The sequence below is a fragment of the Trachypithecus francoisi genome, unplaced genomic scaffold (assembly GCF_009764315.1).
Source record: "Trachypithecus francoisi isolate TF-2019V2 unplaced genomic scaffold, Tfra_2.0 Lachesis_group13, whole genome shotgun sequence".
Taxonomy (NCBI): Eukaryota; Metazoa; Chordata; class Mammalia; order Primates; family Cercopithecidae; genus Trachypithecus; species Trachypithecus francoisi.
In genome coordinates, this window is record NW_022681458.1 from 108,215,981 (window position 1) to 108,240,460 (window position 24,480).

At 39.0% G+C, this 24,480-nt stretch overlaps 1 protein-coding gene across 17 annotated transcripts in view; it reads right to left on the reverse strand.

The window, feature by feature from the left end:
* The window catches only part of R3HDM1 (R3H domain containing 1), a 198,964-nt gene that overhangs the window by 113,397 nt on the left and 61,087 nt on the right, over window positions 1-24,480 (reverse strand). For all 17 annotated transcript variants that reach the window (XM_033231669.1, XM_033231661.1, XM_033231657.1 and 14 more), the window contains exons 2-3: window positions 11,956-12,164; window positions 8,679-8,889 (exon numbers count right to left, since the gene is read on the reverse strand). In XM_033231669.1, coding sequence (XP_033087560.1) covers window positions 8,679-8,849 — 171 coding nt within the window. In that variant the 5' untranslated portion in view covers window positions 8,850-8,889; window positions 11,956-12,164. The remainder of the gene's footprint in view (window positions 1-8,678; window positions 8,890-11,955; window positions 12,165-24,480) is intronic.

Genomic DNA, 24,480 nt, shown 5'->3' on the forward strand with positions numbered 1-24,480 from the left:
CCCTGCTAGATTTTGCATTTGTTAACTAAGCTCCAAGCCAGATGGTCTTAAGATACAATCTAAGATTCAGGTGAGTCTGATTCAATCAAGTGAGCCCTATAAAAGCTGAGACTTTTTCTCTGGTGGGAGCGTGGGGCCAATTCAGAGAGATTTAAAGCGTGAGAAGGACTTGACATACCACTGATGGCTTTGAAGATAGAGGGGCCATGTAAGGACTATGAGCAGCCTCTTGGAACACAGTGGCCTTTACTGACAACCAGCCAAAAAACAGGACCTCACACCTACAGCTTCAACAAACTAAGGTGTGTCAACAATTGGAATGAGCCTTGAAGCAAATTCTTTCCCAAAGTCTTGAGAAAACGGCCCAGTCTGGCTGACACCTTTGACTTTGGCCTCACAGAACCCTAAACGGCAACCCAGTTGGGCCCACTGTGAGTTGATAACGGGTGTTGTTTTTTAAGCCTCTATGTTTGTGGTAATTTTTATGCAGCAACAGAAAACCAATACACTACTATATAAGTAAACTATAAATTGCCAAAGTGGCATTATTCAATAACATAATTTATTTAGAAATTATATGTACTAGAAAATATGCCATACACACACAACAAAGCAGAGAATACAAGTTGTTTATTAAAGTAAACATACTTTATTTCATATTTTTGTAATCTACTTGGCAGCCAGATTTGGCTTTAAATAGGAATTCCCTCTATTTGATATGTAATTATTTTAAAAAAGGATTTTATTGTTTAGAGCATACTTTTCACCCTTAGCAGAATTTCACAATCACAGTAAAAATTTAGCAGCTTCTTTAATAGACCTGTATTGGTCCAGAGAAATGCTATCTAAACTAGAATTCAGAAGGCTTAGGGACAAAGTCCCCAATTTATAATTTATGTTGTTTTATACTGAAGTATAAAACAGGAACTAGGCCAAAAAATGGGTGCAGAATATGAAACATCCTTAATAGAATTTCAGTTTGAAATTGATACTAATATGTTGTCAGAGCTACCAGCTACTAGAATTCGGAGAACTGAAGAAAACAGAGCAATCCTTATGAGTTATATATGCATTAGCACAAAAATAACCAATTAAGTATCACTCAACTAAGAAAATCTGACATTTAAAAAATAGGAATAATTTTCTCTTTGTAATTAATAATTGTTATGAAGAAAAATTATAATGGTTACACCCTTTCAACCAGACTCAAAACACCCTGAAGTGCTTACAAATTCTCAGTACTTTTCTAGGTAATAGTAAAGACTAGTGGCAATTATAAGGAAGATAATGAATTAAAATGTTCCGTGTCTAGTTAAGGTCAGGGCAGTAAAAATAATAGATGCCAGGATGCTAATTTCTACTGGAATAGAAGAAAAATACAAAGTTCCCTGAGGTGGGAGAGCTATTTTAAAAATCAATAAGCCAAACACAATCACTAATTTGTTTTTAACATTTAATCCTTTGAGCCAGAAAGCACAGAGATAAGTATTCGAAGGCCTCACTCTTAAGATTCTAATATAAGTATGTGGAGAAAGTCACAAACTCTGGTTTATAGTTATTCCTTATAATAAATGAAGATACAGGATCATCCCATCCTGCTGGTGGTGTACATAAAAATTATCCAAAGAAGTACAAACTGTGTAAGTATGCAAAAGCATTTCTACATCTACAAGATGTAGCCAACATCTTTACACATCACAAGAAAGCACCATGAAAAGTAAATGTGCTTAAAAGAGCTACCATATGTGCACATGACCCAAGTTCAGTAGAAAGAGCACCAAATCCTAGAAATAATTATAAAAATATACTATGGAAAATGTATCGTAAGTTTTAAAAAGTTGAACTCATTCAATATTAATAAAAACAATAAAAATACAGCATACAGATATAGAACTTAATAGAAATAAAACTACCGTACTGAAAATGTGGGGAGGTTATATTAAAAGTAAGTTTTACTCTTTATTTTATTACTAAAGAAAAAAATCTATCTTGCATGACAATAAAGGGACAGATCTTTGAGAAGCCATATAATCGTGCTATTGCTAATAAATAGTAACAATTATGATAATTATTAAAACATTGTTAATAGTACCCACCATTTGCCAGGCTCTATGTACTAGGTACATTACATATATCTTTTTTTTTTTCTGAGACAGGCTCTCACTCTCTCACCCAGGCTGGAGTCCAGTGGCGCAATCACAGCTCACTGCAGCCTTGACCTCCTGGGCTCAGGTGATCCTCCCACCTCAGCCTCCTGAGTAGCCGCCAAGCCTGACTAATTGTGTTTTTTGTAGAGAAGGGGATTTGCTATGTTGCCTCAACTGGTCTCACACTCCTGGACTCAAGCATTCTGCTTGCCTCGTCCTCCCAACGTCCTGGAATTACAGGTGTGAACCACTGCGCCTGGCCATCCTTTTTTTTTTGTTTTAAATTTAGTTTTTTTAAGGGAGAGGTCTTACTGTTGCCCAGGCTGGAGTGCACTGGTGCAATCCTAACTCACTGCAGCCTCCATCTCCTGGACTCAAGTCATCTACCCGCCTTAGCCTCCCAAGCAACTGTGACTACAGGTGTGTACCGTGACACATGGCTAATTTTTTTATTTTTATTTTTTGTAGAGACAAAGTCTTCCTGTGTTGTCCAGGCTAGTCTCAAAGTCCTGGACTCAAGCAAACCTCCTGCTTCGGCCTCCCAAAGCGCTGGCATGAGCCACGATGCTTGGCCACACACATCCTTTTAATCTTTGTTTGACAAACAGGAAATAGCTAAGATTATTATTTGAATGATTTTATATAAAGAGATTTTTATTCAGTCCTTAAAAAAAAATACTTCATTTCTTAACAGATTAATGAAATAAGATAATTGCTTCATCAATACTTTCCAAGCAAATGAGGGAATTCGTTATGTATTGCCCTCATTGTCGAAGAAGTGTGGCATTGTGTTCTGAACTTTTCTGACAGTCTTATTAGATTCATTGCTTTCTTGTCCAAACCCCTTTCAAAGAAACGCATTGGAATTAACTTGAGGGACGGACACAAGATGTAAGAGTCTCATCTTGATTATCGAAGGGCTTACTACTGAAACAGAATACACACAATACGTACTTTAGCCAACTCTGTGTGTGGAAAATTAACTCATGTATGTCAGAGCTATTCATTGACTCTGGCACAAAAGGCCTAGTTTTTAAGAAAAATCAGCTCTCTTATTTTCTCCATGACAAGGGTTACCAACACAATGTGGACTTGCTATCCTATTGTTAATAATAATGTGGAGGAGAGGCATTGTTTGAACTGTTCCCAAATATGTTTTGAATTGTGTGTACATACACATGTATACAGATGAACACCCCTGGACAAACTATTTGTTAAGTACAAAGATACAATTGTAAAAGGATGGGAAAGTTGAGTTTGAACCTTTAATAAGCAGAGCACAGGGTTCTGAATTTTATATTTAAAACAAATGACTGTAAATATCAACACAAATAATTTACCCTAAGTTTATTATTATTATTATTTTTTAAGACAGGGTCTCACTCTGTCACCCAGGCTGGAGTAGAGTAGCATGGTTTCAGCTCACTGCAACCTCAATCTCCCTTGCTCAAGCAGTTCTCCCACCTCAGCTTCTCGAGTAGCTGGGACTACAGGTGCATTTAAGCACACCCAGCTAATTTCTGTATTTTTTTTTTTGGTAGAGACGGGGTTTCGCCATGTTGCCCAGGGTGGTCTTGAATTCGAGCTCAAGCGATCTGCTTGCCTCGGCCTTCCCCAAAGTGCTGGGATTACAGTTATGTGCCACCACACCAGGCTAATTTAGTCTAAATGTAATCTGAAAAACCTATCCGTGAAGAAAATCAAACAATGGAGACCCATCGGTGAGTTATACACAGGAAATTAAGGCAACTACTCCCCACCATCCAATTAACCCATGTTAAAGATTAGGGATACTCACAGTCTAACAAAATACATTTTTCTGGATTTAGAAACCTGGAATCCACCAGCCCAACCTTCCAAATGTTTCATAAAAATATAAAGCCTGAAATGTACCTCCACATTCTCAATAGGAACAGTGTGTGGCAGTAGAAAAATTCCTAACCAAAAACCTGTCAGATAATTATTTGAGACCATAATCAACAATTCAGAACAACTCCAAGGCAATTATGTGGGAAAGTTAATTTCCTGACATTAATGCACACAGATTTCTTGAATTAGCTCTGAAGTATTAAGAAATTCTTATGAACGTAATCCTAAAACTTCTATAAAAGATTACAGTCCAAAACAAAACCCTGAATAAGAAACACAACATTTTTTAAAATTAGGAAGAGAAAACTAGTAGAAGTAGAAAACACAAGTAGAATTATTTATAAATTAAATGGTCAAAGAGCTCTTTGAGATAATCTCTGCTTGGAACCACTTGAGATGACATGTAATGTCTGTTGGCCTCTCTCTAGTTTGACGGAATTATTTTTTATGTAAACACTATCCTTAACAGAAAGAAAATCATAAGGTCTCTTCATAGTACAAAAGAGGCTGTAACATCCCTTAATTAAAAATGACTTCACTCAAAATGTATATAACAAAAGTGCAGTTTTTTTATATAAATGAATGAAATGAATGCTTCTTTTGGAAGGTAAACATTTCTGTTTCCTTTAATCACTTTAAATATTACTATGCTGAAGCAAGATAACAGACATAAGTTATAATATTCATGGTAGCTGATTTTCAGAATGAGAGCCAAGTAGGGAATAATCTTGTCACTCTATTAGAATAAAGTAACAGTGTATTCAAAAATCTCAATAGAAAACCTACATTATTTGCTACATACATCCAAACTTATGAGTGAAAAGTAGCAGTTGTTATTTAAGATGACAACCTTTAGGCAATACCTTAGATGTGCCAAAGGAAGATGAAATATCTGGTAGTATGTTAGAATAGTTAACTCCACATTAAGTTAAAAGTAACTCCGTATTAACCAGACTTTTTAAAACAAAACACTTATTCCCTGCTGATGCTTAAAACAGTGAACTTTGTTTTACAATATTTTAAATGAAAACACAGAAGAAACCAATTTTCCAGTTTTATTGACTTCCAATTCTGAATTTCCATTAAATCTGTTCTACACAAGGTATTTCAACTGTATACCCCTTGCCAGACACCTTAGATGAAGGCATCATGGGCCTTAAAAGCTCAAAGCAGAGTCAGTATTCTTACATATAATACATTATTATTATTATTATTATTTTGAGACAGAGTCTCGCTCTGTCACCTAGGCTGGAGTGCAGTGGCATGATCTCAGTTCACTGCAACCTCCACCTCCCAGGTTCAAGTGATCCTCCTGCCTCAGCCTCCTAAGTAGCTGGGATTACAGGCGTGCGCCACCATGCCCAGCTAATTTTTTTTTGTTTTTAGTAGTGACGGTGTTTCACCCTGTTGGTCAGCTTGAACTCCTGACCTCGTGACCTGCCCACCTTGGCCTCCCAAAGTGCTGGGATTACAGGCGTGAGCCACCGCGCCCACCCCATGTAGTAAATTATTAATAAATACTTGAATAAAAAATGAATATGGCATTCACCAGATTAACATAAAATAAATTCTCACATTTGCTTTTTCCCTCCTCCCAAATCATTACAGTCACTATGCTATAGGAAACAAGAGGTTAAAGACCATACCCATGTTTGTTTACTATGGTATTTCCTTGGTAAAGAGATTTTCAATAAAAGGTTTGGGTCATGTGGGAAATTTTCTTATACTACAAACAACTGGGCCATGATGCAAAAGTGGTCATCAGAATGTTCTTGTGGCATACTGCCAAGGGCAACACAACAGACATGGTAGGAAATGCAATAACCCAAGTTAATGACTTGTTGATAAGCATGATCTAGAAGAAATACTAGGTGTAGAAAAGAGGCTAAAATGAAGTATTTTATTATTTCAATCACAAATGCAATAGAATTTTAGGAGATTTTCTCTGATGCAATCAGGACACTGGCAGGCTGCCATCACTGAGTGTACTGATTACAGGCATGGCAATTTTTTGTTGTTTTAAAAAGTGCTATTAGTAAAAATGACTGGGAAAAAAATATGTTATTCTTCTCAATTTCTTAGATGATTACCACTTGACTGTAAGTGGGGCCTAAATGCATTTTTATAGCCGGAGGAATTGCTATCATTGTCTAACTTGGTGTCTGGTACACAATAGGGAAAAAAGACAGTTTTTGACTGAATGAAAGAATGAGAAAACCTTTAAAAACAGGTTTCTTGGCCAGGAGTGGTGGCTCATGCCTATAATCCCAGCAGTTTGGGAGGCCGAGGTGGCCGGATCATGAGGTCAAGAGATCGACACCATCCTGGCCAACATAGTGAAACCCTGTCTCTACAAAAAATACAAAAATTAGCTGGGCACAGTGGCGCATGCCTGTAGTCCCAGCTACTTGGGAGGCTGAGGCAGGAGAATCGCTTGAACCCGGAGGCGGAGGTTGTAGTAAGCCGAAGTCACGTCACTGCACTCCAGTATGGAAACAGAGCGAGACTCCGTCTTAAAAGGAAAAACAAAAAAAGCACAACCCCCACCTCAAAACCAGGTTTCTTTACTTTAAAAAAGTGAAGCTAAAAAAGAAAACACAAAAGAAAAAAAAGCAAAGCTATAATTTTTGGCTTATAGCCTTCAAAGTATTTAGCATACAGAATGATAGAATATTATCTCCAAAAATAGAAGTCTTTAATTGCAAAACAAAAACATTGTTAAACAATTTTTAAAAATTTTTTTCTTTTTTTTTTTGAGACGGAGTCTCGCTCTGTCGCCCCCAGTGGTGCTATCTCGGCTCACTGCAAGCTCTGCTTCCCAGGTTCAGGCCATTCTCCTGCCTCAGCCTCTGGAGTAGCTGGGACTATAGGCACCTGCCACCATGCCCAGCTAATTTAATTTTATTTTTTTGAGACGGAGTCTTGCTCTGTTGCCAGGCTGGAGTGCAGTGGCGCGATCTCGGCTCACTGTGACCTCTGCCTCCTGGGTTCAAACGATTCCCCTGCCTCAGGCTCCCTGGTAGCTGGGACTATAGGTGCGCACCACCACACCTGGCTACTTTTTTGTATTTTCACTAGAGACGGGGTTTCACCATGTTGGTCAGGTTGGTCTCAATCTCCTGACCTCGTGATCCGCTCACCTCGGCCTCCCAAAGTGCTGGGATTACAGCCACCACTCCCGGCCTAAACAATTTTTTTTGAATAACTTTTTGTGGTAGTTTAAAGGTGGCTACAAATTCTTTCCTACTGAGAGGTAGGGTCTAATTCCCCATCCTCTGGCCTGGCTTTATTGACTTATGTTATCAAAAGAAGATAGCTGAAGTAACATTCTGGAACTTCTGGGCCTACGTCAAAAGAAACCTTGCAGCTTTGCTTGGCTTTCTTGGAACATTCTCTCTGGGACCCCTGAGCTGCCACATAAGAAGTCTGACTACTTTGGACCGACCTTGTTGGAGGAGCCAAATAGGTGCTTCTGATTCCACCTGAGCCCAGCACTCCAGTCATTCCTACCTAGGTGCCAGACAGGTGCAAGAGGCAGTCCGGGATGCTCCAGACCAGTCCACTAGCCTGTTAAATGTCAACAAAGTACCTCTTTGGATACCTTGTAGAATAGAAAATTCACTCAGCCCAAGCCTTGCTTCATTTCCTGACTCATAAATGATGAGATATTAAAAAAAAAAACAAAACTGTGGGCCAGGCGTGGTAGCTTGCGCCTGTAATCCTAGCACTATGGGAAGCTGAGGCGGGCGGATCGCCGGAGCTCAGCAGTTCCAGAACAGCCTAGGCAACACGGTGGAACTCCATCTCTACTAAAATAGAAAAAACTAGCCAGGTGTGGGGGTGCATGCATGTAGTCCTTGCTACTTGGGAGGCTGAGGGAGGAGAATTGCTTGAACCTGGGAGTGGGAGGCTGCAGTGAGCCAAGATCACACCACTGCACTCCAGCCTGGGCGACAGAGCAAGACTCCATCTTAAAAAAAATAAATAAATAAAATAAAATAAAATAAATTGTTTAAAAGTGTTAGCCCTTCATTTTGAGAAAACAGATAATCGGAAAACCTTACCAAAGAAGTGAATGCTACTAGAAATGCTATTACTCGGGACCATTTTTACCTATCTTCGATTTGTTAATCAACTCAGTTTCCATTTATGCCTGGAATTAGAAGCCTTCTCAGTGGCTAGTTTTAAGTCATTATACATGCACAGCATTAAAAGCATTAACATCCCCCTGCCCACAAATCTTTTTTGTCAGTCTGGTTGAGTGACTGAGGAACCCTCTGAGGGCTGTTTTTGCCAGTAGATCATTTGCAGTTTTATTCTATTTCTCTTTCCTCTAAGAGCTCTTAGGTTAAATTCAAAATTTACCTGTGAGACTTCCAAACTCTCATAGCACTGGTAATTACGAAAAGGGTGGAATGAGAAAGTAGAAAGCCAATAAAAATGTACTAGCCCACATACAAATAAAAATAATTATATTACATGACACAAGCAAGTTAAGACTCACAGCAAGCTAATCCAACTGGCTCCCAAACCAGCTAGTAAGCATGTCACGAAGGGTCAACTTACCCTTTCAGAATTCTGAGAAGTGAGTTTTGTATGAAAATAAACATAAATATATACTGAATATTTAGTATTTATAGTCAGAGAAAAATTCCTGTTTACCTGCAGATCTATATTGTTCTCAATACAATGTTCATTCTTCTCTACCAAAATCTTCCCATAGTTTTCTGATTTGATAAGATTTTCAACTCTGGTTGTATCTTTCACTTCTGCCTCCAAATCCTTCATTGTTGCAGTTTCATCTTTTACAGTAACAGTATCAGACATCCTCATTAGCAAAGGTTATTTTCGAATTCTACAGGGAGCTTGAAACCTTAAGAAAAAAACATTAATACAGTTTTAAACTTTTTTACATTCAGTTACTGCATGATACTGACCTACTGTCATGTTCCAGAAATAATGTTGAATATAGACAGGAACAAAATTCTTGGTTTCAAGGAGTATATAATTTTGTGCTAGATACATCCAAATTAAAAAAAAACCACAATACAGTGAGAAAAGAGCTATATGAAGTAATGAAGTATGTGAGCCAGGCACAGTGGTACCCAGCTGTAGTCCCAGCTACTTGGGAGTCAGGCAGGATGACTGCTTGAGTCCAGGAGGCTGAGGTCAACCTAGGCAACATAGCAAGTCTCTGTTGCTAACACATAAATAAGTACATTTAAAAAAAGAATATGGGGTGATTTTGATGCACATTTACTTGTGGCAATTCTTTTTTTTTTTTTTTTTTTTTTTGAGACGGCGTCTTGCTCTGTCGCCCAGGCTGGCGTGCAGTGGTGCAATCTCGGCTTACTGCAAGCTCCGCCTCCTGCGTTCACGTCATTCTCCTGCCTCAGCCTTCCAAGTAGCTGGGACTGCAGGTGCCCGCCACCACGCCTGGCTAATTTTTTGTATTTTTAGTAGAGACGAGGTTTCACCGTGTTAGCCAGGATGGTCTCGATCTCCTGACCTCGTGATCCACCCGCCTCGGCCTCCCAAAGTGCTGGGATTACAGGCGTGAGCCACCCTGTGCCCAGCCCTACTTGTGGCAATTCTTAAGAAACATTAAGGAATGAGCCAGATCAAGGTAGAAGGTAATGGCTGGAGAATTATATATGTGTATTTAGAAGACATTAGAAATCTTCTCCAAAGGGATACCTATAATAGCATTTTCATCTGGATTCCTAAAATTCCAAATTTCTTAAATTACCCTGAAATATTTCCAAAAGTAAACAATTTAAAAATAAAGAGTAACGGCTGGGTGTGGTGGCTCATGCCTGTAATCCCAGCACTTTGGGAGTCCGAGGCGGGTGGATCACGAGGTCAGAAGATCGAGACCATCCTGGCTAATATGGTGAAACTCCGTCTCTACTAAAAATACAAAAAATTAGCCGGCCCTGTTGGCGGGCGCCTGTAGTTCCAGCTACTCGGGAGGCTGAGGCAGGAGAATGGCGTAAACCCGGGAGGCAGAGCTTGCAGTGAGCTGAGATCGCGCCACTGCACTCCAGCCTGGGCGACAGAGCAAGACTCCGTCTCAAAAAAATAAATAAATAAATAAAATAAACAGTAACATTCTATTACAAAATACACTTGTAAATCTGGATTAACAAATATGTTGAGCAATATGAAGACAGCATTGAAGACTCCTGAATTAAGTGATTCAATGACAAACAACACATATTATCCAAGCACTCTAGAATATGGAATCCACAGGAAATCAAATACATAAGATTACAGTATATTTTCATGTCATTAGTGAGTTTAAGAAAGTGAATGTTTTCACACAGGATTAATGTATCAGAGATTCAGCTAAAGATAGCAGTCATTTTAAGCTGCAAAAAATGTAATAAAAACAGCAGAACTTGGCCAGTGGGGTGGCTCACGACTGTAATCACAGCACTTTGTGAGGCCAAGGTGGGCGGATTGCTTGAGCTCAGGAGTTCAAAACCATCCTGGGCAAAGTGGCAAAACCCAGACTCTACTAAAAATACAAAAATTAGCCAGGTATGGTGGTGCACGCCTGTAATTGCAGCTACTTGGGAGGCTGAGGCACAAGAATCACTTGAAGCCAAAACGCGTGTGTTCCAGTGAGCTGTGATCACGCCACTGGACTCCAGCTTGGGTGACAGAGTGAGGCTCTATCACAAAACAAAACAAAAAAAACCAATAATGGCAGAACTTGATATAAACAACTTATTCTGAAATGCATCTTAAAAAAAAAGAACAGATTGATAGAGGGATAGACAGATATAGGTTATAGCAAGTATGCTAAAATGTTACTGGTAAAATCAAGGGGTGGTTCCAGGGATGTTCACTGTAAAATTCTTTCAACTTTTCTATATTTCTGAAAATTTTCATAATAAAATCTTGTGGGGAGAAAAAACCAGTGGAACTTATTTTCTCTATATCAATTTGAAAAATTCAAAAGTTCATTTCCTGAAAGAATGTTTTGCAATTAAATATCTAAATGGATTTTAGGGCCAGGTGTGGTGGTTCACACCTGTAATCCCAGTGCTTTAGGAGGCTGAGGCAGGCGGATGACTTGAGGCCAGGAGTTTGAGACCAGCTTGACCAACATGGCTAAACCCTATCTCTATTAAAAATACAAAAATTAGCCAGGCATGGTGGCATGTGCCTGCATGCCCGTAGTCCTAGCTACTCGGGGGGCTGAGGCAGGAGAACTGCTTGAACCTGGGAGGCGGAGTTTGCAGTGAGCCAAGATTGCGCCACTGCACTCCAGCCTGGGTGACAGAGTGAGACTCTGTCTCAATAAATAAATAAATAAATAAACAAACAAACAAATGGATTTTAGGAATTGATAAATACAGCTGAAAAGTTAAAAAAGCCAAAGAGAAGGAGATCCTAAAGTCACAGACAGACTGAACTGCATTAAAAAAAAAAAACCCATGTCTTCCTGAACTATAACCCATACCAAAGTTAATTGCTTCATTCTGAAAACAAATAACTGCAAAGTGGGGACAGGGTGGGGAAGTTACTGAAAACACTGGCTTCTTGCTTTTCTTTCTTTTTTTGTTTTTGTTGAGACGGAGTCTCGCTCTGTCACCCAGGCTGGAGTGCAGTGGCGCCACCTCGGCTCACTGCAAGCTCTGCCTTCTGGGTTCACGCCATTCTACTGCCTCAGCCCCCCGAGTAGCTGGGACTACAGGTGCCCACCACCACGCTCGGCTAATTTTTTTTTTGTATTTTTAGTAGAGACGGGGTTTCACCGTGTTAGCCAGGATGGTCTTGATCTCCTGACCTTGTGATCCGCCCACCTTGGACTCCCAAAGTGCTGGGATTACAGGTGTGAGCCACCGTGCCCGGCCAGCTTCTTGCTTTTTATAGGTAAGATTTTGCAAGAAAAAGAAATGTGTTTTTCTCAATGACAGGCAAGTATTACCTGATGTGTCCTTTGGATTTGGGATTGTGGTGTCCCACAAAAAAAAAAAAAAAAAATCCAAGGTTCTTTTTCACAGTTGTCAGCCAGGATGTCAACTGTAGTGAACCATCTGTAATCTGGCAGGAGGAGTCCCATGTCCTTGTCACCACTGTAGATTCCCGGACTGGAATGGACTGTCTTGGATCAAATATATCATACCTTTCCGTGGCCTAAAATGAAAACAAAAGAAACTATTTTAACAAAATGGCCAAGGGAAATGGAACACTCCACATGAAACTGAGAAATTAAAAATATTACTGTCAGTTGTTTTTATTATATATTTTCTGAAACAAAAGTCAGAACACTGAGTAACAATGAATTCGAACATGTATTAGCTATGTGAACCTGAATAAGTTACTGAGGCCGAGAGGATTGATTAGTTAAAAGCGGAAGAGAGAAGAGGAAGGAAAATGATATGTACTGAGAAGCTACAATGCAGTCAGAGTTATTATTGAGATAGTATCTATAGATAAGGAGAGAGAAAAAAGATCACAATCAGAAACACTTTAACTCCAAGAACCATCATTTTTAGAGTTCTCTTCTAGAGCTGTAACTCTATGGACTTAAGACTGTAATTCAGAACACTAATAACATTCTAGATTTTTTAAAATACAACAGAAAAAATAAAACAAAAAATAAGCCATTGAACATTTTTAATGAATCCCACATTGTTCTTAAAAAAAAAAAAAAAAAAGTTGGCTGGGTGCAGTGGCTCATGCCTATAATCCCAGCACTTTGGGAAGCCAAGGCAGGAGGATCACTTGAGCCCAGGGGCTCAAGACTAGCATGGGCAACACAATGTGACCCCATCTCCACAAAAATTAAAAAATTAGCTGGGTGTGGGGGTGTGCACCTGTAGTGCTAGTTACTTAGGAGGTTGAGGTGGGAGAACAGCGTTAGTTGGGGGTTACAGTTAGCTATGATCATGCTACTCATGCACTCCAGTCTGGATGGCAGGCAAAAACAAACCCCAAATACAAAATGTTCTCCATGTCATATTTTTGAAGTCAGTTTCATTTTATATTTATTCGGTATGAATGAATATAGCCTAGCAAGTAAACAACTCTAAAAAGATTATATACCTCTTCCATTGTCCTTTGACATTTTTGCTATCAATAAACAGGATAGTACAATTTTAAGGTGAAATAAGCATACATATATGCATATAATGAGGTCTAAGCACCAAGAGACCTAATACCAAGACAGCCAAGCATGCACTATAGAGTTACTCACATTTTATACTAACTCTTCAAAAACCATTTTGAAACACAATCACTTGGAACCAGATATAACCTTATATTAGTTTTCACAATGTTTGACAAAAGGATAATAGAAAAGGGGGTATCAAAAAAAATTTCAAAAAACTTTAAATTGATACTGTGTCATCTCAATCTGACCAAGATACTCCAGCCACTACATCAAATGATTGTTTTAAGTTACACCAAAAACAAAACAAAACAAAATCCTTCAAGTATTTTTTCTCAATTTTAGCTTTTTATCTCATAAAATGGTAGACACAAGATGGCAGCATTCACTAAGCAACCAAATTATTTGTGTTCTTTGTAAAGTGACTTTACAATTTAATCGTGAATCTCTTAATTTTGTAATTCCATAAAAGCAAGGCTTTTAATCCATTGAAGAAATAAATAAGGCAACAGCTGCAGGGGAGAGTGAGGAAGGGGCAAAATCGAAGAGATGAACACCTTAGAAGATCCTCTTAGAATCCCAAGGTCCCATGAAACCCCAAATAACCTGACAGATCACCTAGTCCAATTCAGCATTCAAGTTATTATTGCCTAGAAGTCAAATGACATCTTCAAAGTCACACAACCAGTATGTGACCAAAACTTGCTAATATGCCACACCACTTGATAACAGACTAAATAAATGAATGACTCAGAATCAAAATGACCAGTTATTGCCTGGGAAGGAGTCAATGGCATATCGAAATGGCAAAAGAAAGAGAAGTGCACTAGCATTAGATATTGTTTTAAATTCCAGCTCTGCTAGTTATATTTTCGGTAAATAATCTCTCTGAGCTGCAATTTTCTGATCTGCAAAGTGGAAAAAAGAATATCTAGCTTCTAGGTTTGTTGTGAGGACTGACTGATTTAAATGTAGAACCGACCACAGCCTCTCTCACAGGGCAGGCCCTCCAAAAATGTTAGCTCTCTTCCCTGGTCAGAATCCCTTTAGATCAGCAGTTGGCTAAGCCTGATTTTGCTATGTCCTGATCCCTACCCCTACACAACAGTAGACTGACAGGAGGCCTACCACTGTGCACAAGTGGCTTTGCATTTTTGTGTATGGCTCTCATTTGAAGGCTTCTAATTGAATATTAAAAATTCATAGAAACTGTTGGGTATAGTGGCTCAGGCCTGTAATCTCAGGACTTTGGGAGGTGGAGGTGGAAGGATCACTTGAGACCAGGAGTTCAAGACAAGCCTGGGCAACATAGCAAACCCTATCTCTACAAAAAAGAAAAAAATATATATATATGAACTTTGCATTCTTCTCCAAAATATTAATGCACTTGTTTAATTTTTAATTTTAATTTTTTAGAGACAAGGTCTCACTCTGTCACCCAGGTTGGAGTTCAGTGGCACAATCCTGACTCATTGCAGCCTTGACCTTTGAGGCTCAAGCTATCCTTCTACACTGGCCCCCTGAGTAACTGCGACTACAGGCACACGCCACTATGCCCAGCTAATTTTCAAATTGTTTTTGTAGAGATGGGGTCTTGCTATTTTGCACAGGCTGGTCTCAAATTCCTGCACTCAAGTAATAATCCCCCTGTCCCTACCTCCCAAAGTGCTGGGATTACAGGTGTGAGCTACTCTGCCCATCTAATGAACTTGTTTGAAATAAAAATGTTTTCCCTCTCCAAATCTTCAAGTAAAAGGGATGTGTTTCAGCTTTTGGTACTCACTGGAAAAACAAAAACAAACCCTTTTTGGTAAACCCATGAAGCCTACACTTCTCAGTTTGCCAAAGGTTGTGTGAGCACATGGGTGTCAAGTATAGAAAGCTACAAGATAGACATGGCACATCGTGTCTCTAATACAACATTTTGAAGTACATTAAATGTACTGTCTTAATATAATAAATAGTTGTACAGTAAGTGAAAGATACTGAGGAACTTACAAAATTCAGGAAGACAACTTAGAGAAAAAAAAATGAACAAAATGTAGGCATTCATTAAGTATATATCTCAGTTCCCACTATTATTGAAATTAAAAAACTGAATTTTTCAGAATCTTTGTCAACCTAAGATGGATATATGAGTTCAAAATTCATATTCAACTTCAAAAAAATTATTCTAACTGTCAACATGCTATTTATTAGGGACAAGTCAGAGATGTGCTTATATATAATTCCTGTGCTACCAGGTAGATAACCAGAGAAAGGCCACATGTATGTTTACATATGCACAAAAAGGATGGCATGTACCCGAAACCATAAATGAAAGGAAATTACAGGTAAAATTAAAGGTCATAACCTTAAAAAAGTAAATCTGTGAATCTACAAGGATATAAAGGAAATCTTTTTATGATTTTTGGGTGGGAAATCCTTCCCAAGTGTGACACTAAAATCTACAAGCCATCAAAGGAAAATAGTTATAAAACTTAGAACAAAGTTTTAAAATTTCTATATAATAAAATAGAACATAAACAAAAGGCAGATGATACATATGAACTATTTCCAAAGGGTCAAAATGTTGAAAGTAAAAAAGGTTTTGTAAATCAAGGGAAAGAAAAGGATCGGGAAATCACAGGAATAGGTAAGCTACAAAAGAATACAAACAGCTCCACCAAAACCAAATACTAATATATATATTTACCATGTGCCTGGCCCTGTGGTAGTATTTTTCATAATGAATTCATTTAAAACACACACAACAGTTCTAAGAAGTATGTCCCATTATCACTCTGTCCTGCAACAGATTAGGAAACTAAGGCACATAAAAAAATCAAGTAATTTGTCCAACGTCACACAGCCAGGAAGTATGGAAACCAGGATTTGAATTGGACAGACTAGTACTCCATTTCAGGCTCTTACCTGCAATACTGTATCATCATCTGTAGGTACCAAGAAGAGCGACAATTTATGTTTATGGAGCACTTTTATTTTAAGAGTAATTATGACATGGTAACTCCTTTGTACTAGACTTAAAACAAAGTAAATTTATTCTTTTCACATGAAGAGGAGCTATGTACCTTTTTTTGTGTACAAGAAGATAGTACTATTAACTTTGTATTAATGGTCACCAGGAGTAATTACTACCAAACTAATCAGAACTGTCAGAAATTATACAACCATTCTGTTTCTCTTAATCCTCCTATGACTTGTGATGATGAGTACCAACTATGCAAACTTGGGTGGCAATAAGGATTCAGAGTTTGTGGCTAAGGAACAATGTGAAGGCAGTAGCTTACAAATGATAAATATGCATGATTAAGTACCTTCCTCTATGTAACAAAGCAAGGCAGAATTAGGATCAACACTTTCAAGGGCAAACTAGTATATATGAAGTTTAAAGACAAGTAGTTTCTCCAGTGAAAATTTTAATTAGAAGTATTAACAACAAAAATGCAATATTGATACTGACAATTCAAAATATCACTTTATTATACTTGGGGTCTAAGTTTTGGTTTCATAACACAAAAGAATTGAAAAGTTAGGTAGCCCCAACAATAAATATTCAAATTTCACACAAGGAAAGTCAATTTACTCTAGGTTAACACAATATTTAAAAATCATTTGTTAATTTATATGTGGGAAATAAATCTCACTCCTACAGGTAAAAATATTTTTCACAAAAATATTTAGGAGAAAAAGAGTTACATTATTGATGTTATCTGAACAGAATTTGGCAAAGTCTTAAAAAATGGGTTGTTGCTTCCTTATCACTATCTAGCTATCCAATCCCGTTTCATTACATAATATGTTATGTTTTTTTTCTCAGAGACAGAAATATAACCAGGCAGGCACATCTATAAAGAAAATCAAATGCACAAAAGCAACTCATATCCCCATATCAAGTTCTACCTGAGGTTATAAATTGGCACAACCAAACTGGTCAAATGCCTCTAGAAAGAAAGGCAAAGAGCACTGTTTATGCTGTATTTAGAAATAGTGGAAATTCACATTTACAGTCACTTTGTCAGTCACTTGAACAAGAATATAAGCACTGACATTTCAAAATGTTAAATGTGTATGTGATTTGTAAACAGTTACTGTCATCTAACAAAAATTTACCAAATAACCACAGAAGGCACTATAGCTTTAATGAATATCAGCTAAATTTAAAAAGAGTAAAGAGAATGAACTCCCTTGACCTAAGAGTTTATTAAATCCTGAAGAGGTTAATGATGACACTTATCAACTAATATAAATAATAACTTTAGGAGGACATTATAAGCAAGAAGGAAAGACTTTTGGTAGTTGAAGAATGTGAGAATAATTTATTATTGGAGTCTTGTTAAGACTATATGAAACAAATTACTTTTAGGGAAAAAGTTATATGGAGAGGTAAGGTATTACATGAATGTGCTGCATTCTGAGTGGAGAAATGGGGAAGACACTGGGCCTCTCATACACTGTGATCCACTTTAGAAAACAGTTTGTGCTATCAAATGAATTTTAAATCCCACATATCCTATGGCTCTAAATTTCCACTCATGGTGTAGATGCACCCTAAGGAAACGCCTTATACAAAGGGACATGTACAAAAATATACACTGCATTGTTTTATTTAAAAGCAAAGAATGGGAAAGACCAAATGTATTAATAGGAAAATTGGTTTTTTCTTTTTAAAGTAAAATCAACTGTGGCATATTCATGATGCATGATACCATGGAACGATTAAAATGAAATGAACTAAAACTATAGGTACAAACATAAGTCCAAAGAATGTCAGAATGTTTAGTCAAAAAGCAGAATGAACTCTATGTAACTCTATGAACTCAATGTAACAAATATAAAAATTTAAAAACCACACAAGCATGGATGGGAAGGGTATATACCTATTTCAGGTTAGTAATTACCTCTGGAGAGGGAAATGAAAGGGATTGGTTAAGACAGAGAAGGGACTTCAAATCACATCTGTATTATTTTATTTTATTTATTTATTTATTTTTTGAGACGGAGTCCCACTCTGTCGTCCAGGTCCAGATTAGAGGTCAGTGGCGCCATCTCGGCTCACTGCAAGCTCCGCCTCCCGGGTTCACGCCATTCTCCTGCCTCAGCCTCCCGAGTAGCTGGGACTACAGGTGCCCACCACCACGCCCAGCTAATTTTTTGTATTTTTAGTAGAGATGGGGTTTCACTGTGTTAGCCAGGATGGTCTCGATCTCTTGACCTCGTGATCCGCCCGCCTCGGCCTCCCAAAGTGCTGGGATTACAGGTGTGAGCCACCGCGCCTGGCCTATTTTATTTTTAAAAAAGATCTCCAGCCAATATAACAAAGGTTAGCAACTATTAATTCTGAGTGGTAAGTACTGAGTATTATAATGCTCCTTTTTTGCTTATGACATTTTTCATTTAAAATGTCCTAAAAAATAAATGAGAATAACATTAAAAAATGTGGATATATTTGAAATTAAGATTAGAAACTTAGTATTAGGCTGGGCACGGTGGCTTATGCGTGTAATCCCAGCACTTTAGGAAGCTGAGGCAGGTGGATCACTTGCGGTCAGGAGTTCGAGACCAGCCTGGCCAACATGGTGAAACCCCATCTCTACTAAAATACAAAAATTAGCCTGGCGTGGTGGTTGTGCAACTGTAATCCCAGTTACTAGGGAGGCTGAGGTAGGAGAATCCCTGGAACCCGGGAGGCAGAGGTTGCAGTGAGCTGAGATTGCACCTCTGTACTCCAGCCTGGGCGACAGAACGAGACTCCCTCTCAAAAAGAAAAAGAGAAAAGAAGAAACTTAGTACTGACCCCAGGAGGAACAGGAAGCTTGAGTTAAAAGATGAACACATTTTTTTTTTTTTGAGACGGAGTCTTGCTCTGTCGCCCAGGCTGGAGTGCAGTGGCCGGATCTCAGCTCACTGCAAGCTCCGCCTCCTGGGTTCACGCCATTCTCCTGCCTCAGCCTCCTGAGTAGCTGGGACTACAGGCGCCCGCCACCACGCCCGGCTAGTTTTTTGTATTTTTTAGTAGAGATGGTGTTTCACCGTGTTAGCCAGGATGGTCTCGATCTCCTGACCTCATGATCCGCCCGTCTCGGCCTCCCAAAGTGCTGGGATTACAGGCTTGAGCCACCGCGCCCGGCCAAGTTAATAGATGAACACATTTTAAGAGAAGCCAAGGAGAATGATTTTAACTACAATATAGATTAACCTTGTTCTAGCAAACAAAATGTTGAAAGTTTGGATGGACAGTGACTGGGGTTTACACAAAGAATTAAAAGGTGAACACTGAAAAGGAGAAAAGAGATTCCATTCATTCAATCTCCAGACTGGATACTATGTACAGAGCACTGTTCTAGGTAATAGGTATACATGAGTGAACTAAGCAGATGGGATCCTAGAACCTAAAATGCTTATATTCTAGCGCAGAGACAAAATATAGAAGGTAATTACTGATAGTATGTGCTGTGAAACCGGTAATATTAACAGCAAACCCTTAAAAAGTTACTTATTATTTACTAAGCACTATTCCCAATGCTTTAAGTATATTAATTCATTTAATCCCCATAAAAGCAGTATTATATAGTTTGTAGATGAGGAAACTGAGGCAGAGAAAGATTAAGCAGCATTTTCAAAGTAGCAAGACTAGTAAGGGGTAGAGTTAAGATCTGAAATCAGGTAGTGTTGGTCCCAGAGCCCCTGGTATCAGCCACTGCCTGTACTTCACGTAGAAATGAATAGATTAATATAACAGAAAGTAACTAACTGGGGGAAGCCAATTCAATACAGGAGTGGTCAGGGAAAATGTAAGGGCTGTGAGAGTTGGTAGAGTTATGAGAGGACACACTGAAGGTGCAGGTAGTGCTTGCTACCACTAACTATAGGAAATACATCTGGGAGGAAAATGGATTTGATAGCAGAAAGATGATTTTGGTTTTGCATAGTTAATTTTAAGGTGTCTTCAGGACATTCAGGTGGAGAAATCTAACAGAAAATTGGATATATAGACTTGGAGCTCAGGAAAGAAGTCAGTTAATGTTATTTTTTGGTGGAGAATCACTATATAGATTGAAGTTTTGAGTTATCAGTGTCAATGAAGTTGCCCACAAGCCTTCATTGAAAAGAGTGGGTGTGGGATAGAATCCCTAGGGGACACTGAACCCTGAAGAACTGAGGAGGAAAGTGGAAGATCACAAAGAGTATACATGATTTGGTAACAAAGTTAGCAGGAGATGCGAAGTTAGAGGAAGGTATAATGAAAGTGTGTAGGCCACAGAAGCCAGTAAGGAAAGACAGGGAGAGGCTAGAGGTTTAGGAGGAAAGAAAGGTAGTAAGAAGGAAAATCTGAAGAAGTGGGATGAAATGAGAAAATGTTATCAGAAGCACAAACTGGTGAATAAGCCTAAAGTGTATTCATTATCCTCAGAAACTGAAGGGAATGTGGCAGGAAAAGGAGGGAATTAATACCTAATAAATTTCTTCTATTTTACCCAGAACCTATTCGCTAGAAGTGAGGGAGCCGGGATGGCTGCACAGCTTGGGGAGAATGGTGAGTGAGTCACTAAGGGGTGGATCATTAAGGCCAACACCAACATACAGGACTGTTTTGGTACAGTCCTTCCAAGGAGAAGTCTGTAGACTACAAGACTGGGGGTTTCTCTAATTCTTTGACTGAGGGGAGTGTAATGAGTGAGCGACGCAAATGAGAAAGCTCAGATGCTACTTGTCTATGGAATAGGCTAAATGTTTTTTTCACAGTCATTTCCAGATCTGACTTTTTATCACTGTATGATATAGTAGCTTAAGAAACGTAATTAAAAATGCCAAATCAAAACATAAAAACTGGGAAATTAGAAATGCTAGATTACTAAAAGAACTATACATATACCTTAATGTAACAGCGATCCTAGTTTAAGTCAAAGCAAAAGCTAAAGGAAGTGTTTTCACAGGAGAACCAAAGCAGGGGAGATGTGGGAGACAAGCAGCTCCTGTGCCCATCACAGAAGCAGGGGAATGGCTTGCCTAACTTCTCTGAGGATGGCATGGTGCTGGTACATAGAAAATTCTAGAGAAGGCCAGGCACAGTGGCTCATGCCTGTAATCCCAGGACTTTTGGAGGCTGAGGCGGGTGGATCACTTGAGGTCAGAAGATTGAGACAAGCCTGGCCAACATGGCAAAACTTCATCTCTACTAAAAATACAAAAATTAGCTGGGTGTGGTGGTGCGTGCCTGTAATCCTACCTATGTGGGAGGCTGATGCATGAGAATCGCTTGAACCCGGGAGGTGTAGACTGCAGTGAGCTGAGACTGTGCCACTGCACTCCAGCCTGGGTGACAGAGCGAGACTCCGTCTCAAAAAAAAAAAAAAAAAAAAAAAATTCTAGAGAATATGATATCCTGAAGACTAAAGATGTTGAGGACACTGAGAGATACAACTTTTGGCAAGGACATGAGCTAATTCTTGGCAAGCACTAGCAAAATGGTAGTGGGCAGTGGGTTAGAGAAAGACAAAACTGGAAGATCATGAAAGGGCTATTCTTGAGCTCATGAGGAGATCCTGGATAATCCTGGGAATAACCTGGTAAGATTCTAAAGGGGTTGAGATATTGGCAGATGTAGGTAAGAGACATTGCAAGAAAGTCAGGGCCATTAATGTAACTCTAAACCTGAAGTTAATGATCTCCTAATACAGCCCTAGTGAGGGTAAAATGTATTTTGTCTTAATTCTGAACCTACCATAGTCCAGGGTTATATTGAGAGCTCCCAATGTATGTGCTAAATGCAGGATTGAAATAAATAACTCATGGTGTAATACGATCCGATTGGAACGAGGTAAAATCTCTTTTAAAGACTACACAGAGGGCTGGGAGTGGTGGCTCGCGCCTGTAATCCTAGCACTTTGGGAGGCTGAGGTGGGTGGATCACTTGAGGTCAGGAGTTCGAGACCAGGCTGGCCAACATGGTGAAACTCCATCTCTACTAAAAATACAAAAATTAGCCAGGCGTGGTAGCAGGCACCTGTAATCCCAGCTACTTGGAAGGCTGAAGCAGGAGAATTGCTTGAATCCAGGAGGTAGAGGTTGCAGTGAGCAGAGATGGCGCCACTGCACGCCAGCCAGGGCGACAGAGTGAGACTCCATCTCAAAAAGAAAAAAAAAAAAGACTACACGGAGGTAGAGTACGGTGACACACGCCTGTAGTCCCGGCTACCACAAGAAAGGATCTCTTGGGCTCAGGAGTTTGAGGGTGCAGTAAACTACAATAGTCCCACTGCATTCCAGTCTGGATGACAGAGCAAGACCCTGCCTCTTAAAAAATAAAAAATAATAGTAATAATAAAAAAAAACTACATGGAGGAAAAAAAACCCCAAACTGGTATTAACATCTAGTCATGTTCTGAGAAATAAACAGCAAAGAACATTCAAAAGGTTTGGATTCCTGGAAACTGAGCCATAGATAATAAGGACGTGAGAGGAGAGCTTAACAGGCAGTAAGAGAAAATATAGATTTTTTTTGTTTGTTTCCATACTGAATTGGTTACAATTCATTTTTTAAACAATAATTCATTCTTTTATTTATTTATTTATTTTTGAGACAAAGTCATGCACTGTTGCCCAGGCTGGAGTGCAGTAGCGCAATCTCGGCTCACTGCAAGCTCTGCCTCCTGGGTTCACACCATTCTCCTGCTCAGCATCCCGAGTATCTGGGACTACAGGCACAAGCCACTACGCATGGCTAATTTTTTGTACTTTTAGTAGAGACGGGGTTTCACCGTGTTACCCAGGATGGTCCCTATCTCCTGACTTTGTGATCCGCCCACGTCGGCCTCCCAAAGTGCTGGGATTACAGGCGTGAGCCACCGCGCCCAGCCAATTCATTCTTTTAAAAGTGATCTGCTTAGAGATGCTTTTAAGGTACAAAATCAGCTAAAGGGAACTGGTCAGAAGGAGAAAGATCACTTATTCAGTCTTGACCTCAGAGTTATCTCATATATAATTACCATAAAAGTAACTTACTTCTCATATAGGGTACACCAAAGACATTATCAATAATTGGAAAATAAGATACTGTGTAATAGAAAATTTGGCTGACCTTTGTCCCTGGGTAGGCAGCTTCTAAATTTTTGGAATTTCTGGACTGATGGGAATGTCTTTATCATTCATGGTGGGTCCTGACAGTGTATGCTAATGTGGTTACTCATGGTGGATACTTTATGTTAAGATGGTGATTCCGGATGGGGATTGGCTGGGAAGACTAAACATGTTAATTAGAAAGTTGGGACTTTGAGGAATGTGATAATCAGTCTGACTTCCAAGGAAGATAGTGAGGCTGGATATTGAATTCAATTGCATGGCCAATGATTCAATCAATCATGCCAATGTAATGGGATCCCAATAAAAACTGTGAACACTGAAGCTTGGGTGAGCCTCCCTGATTGTCTGCAAATTGCTCTGCAAATTAACAAATGCCAATGTGCAGAAAAGACAATATATCTTGACCTCACGGGGAGAGAACAAAAGCTTTGCATTTGGGACTTGCCCAGACCTTACCCTGTGTGTCTCTCCTTTTGGCTAGTTCTGATTTGTATTCTTTTGGCACAATAAAGCTCTAATGGTGAGTCTAATTGTGAGTTATTCTAGTCAATTAAACCCGAGGGAGCCTCCAAATTTGTAGCCAGCTGATCAGAAGTAAGGGTGGTCTGGTGGCTGAAGTGAGGGTAGTCTTATGTAGGACTTATCTGGCCTAACTGCACATTAGTGTCAAAAGTCATTGTGGGTGCATAATCTAGTCTCATTAGGTTGTATTCTTTCATGTATTTTGTGCTACATCCACAGCATGTAATGTTGGTAGTTCATAAGTAAAGGTGAACATCATTATGAACATAATCTTGATTTCTAAAATTTAGCCATTCAGAATGCCATCAATGAGTAGGCATTTGCTTTACAGACTTTGGCAAGTGCTGGACTGTCTATAAGAAACCCTCAGTCTTAGGGTATTTTAGCTAGACTTTGATGTGGTGTTTCCTTCATGCTTTCAAAATTTGATTTTACTTGATATATTTTTCTCTACACTACTAATATATAACTAAATGAACATATCTCTGTGTACTTTTTACCCATGACCACCAACATTTCATTTTTATCATAGGGTCACAAGGAAAATCCTTTACAGGTCTTAAAGGTACAAAGCTCTATCATCAAAGCAAAATTCATGCTGGGCTCCTGGCACATTAATCCACCTAATGGTTCTTTGATGGCTTAAAATGTGAAACTTCACATTCTCTAGCATTTGAATCAGTAGATCTAACATGACCTATTTCCTTCCTACACCAAAAAATCTGTTTCCTTTAT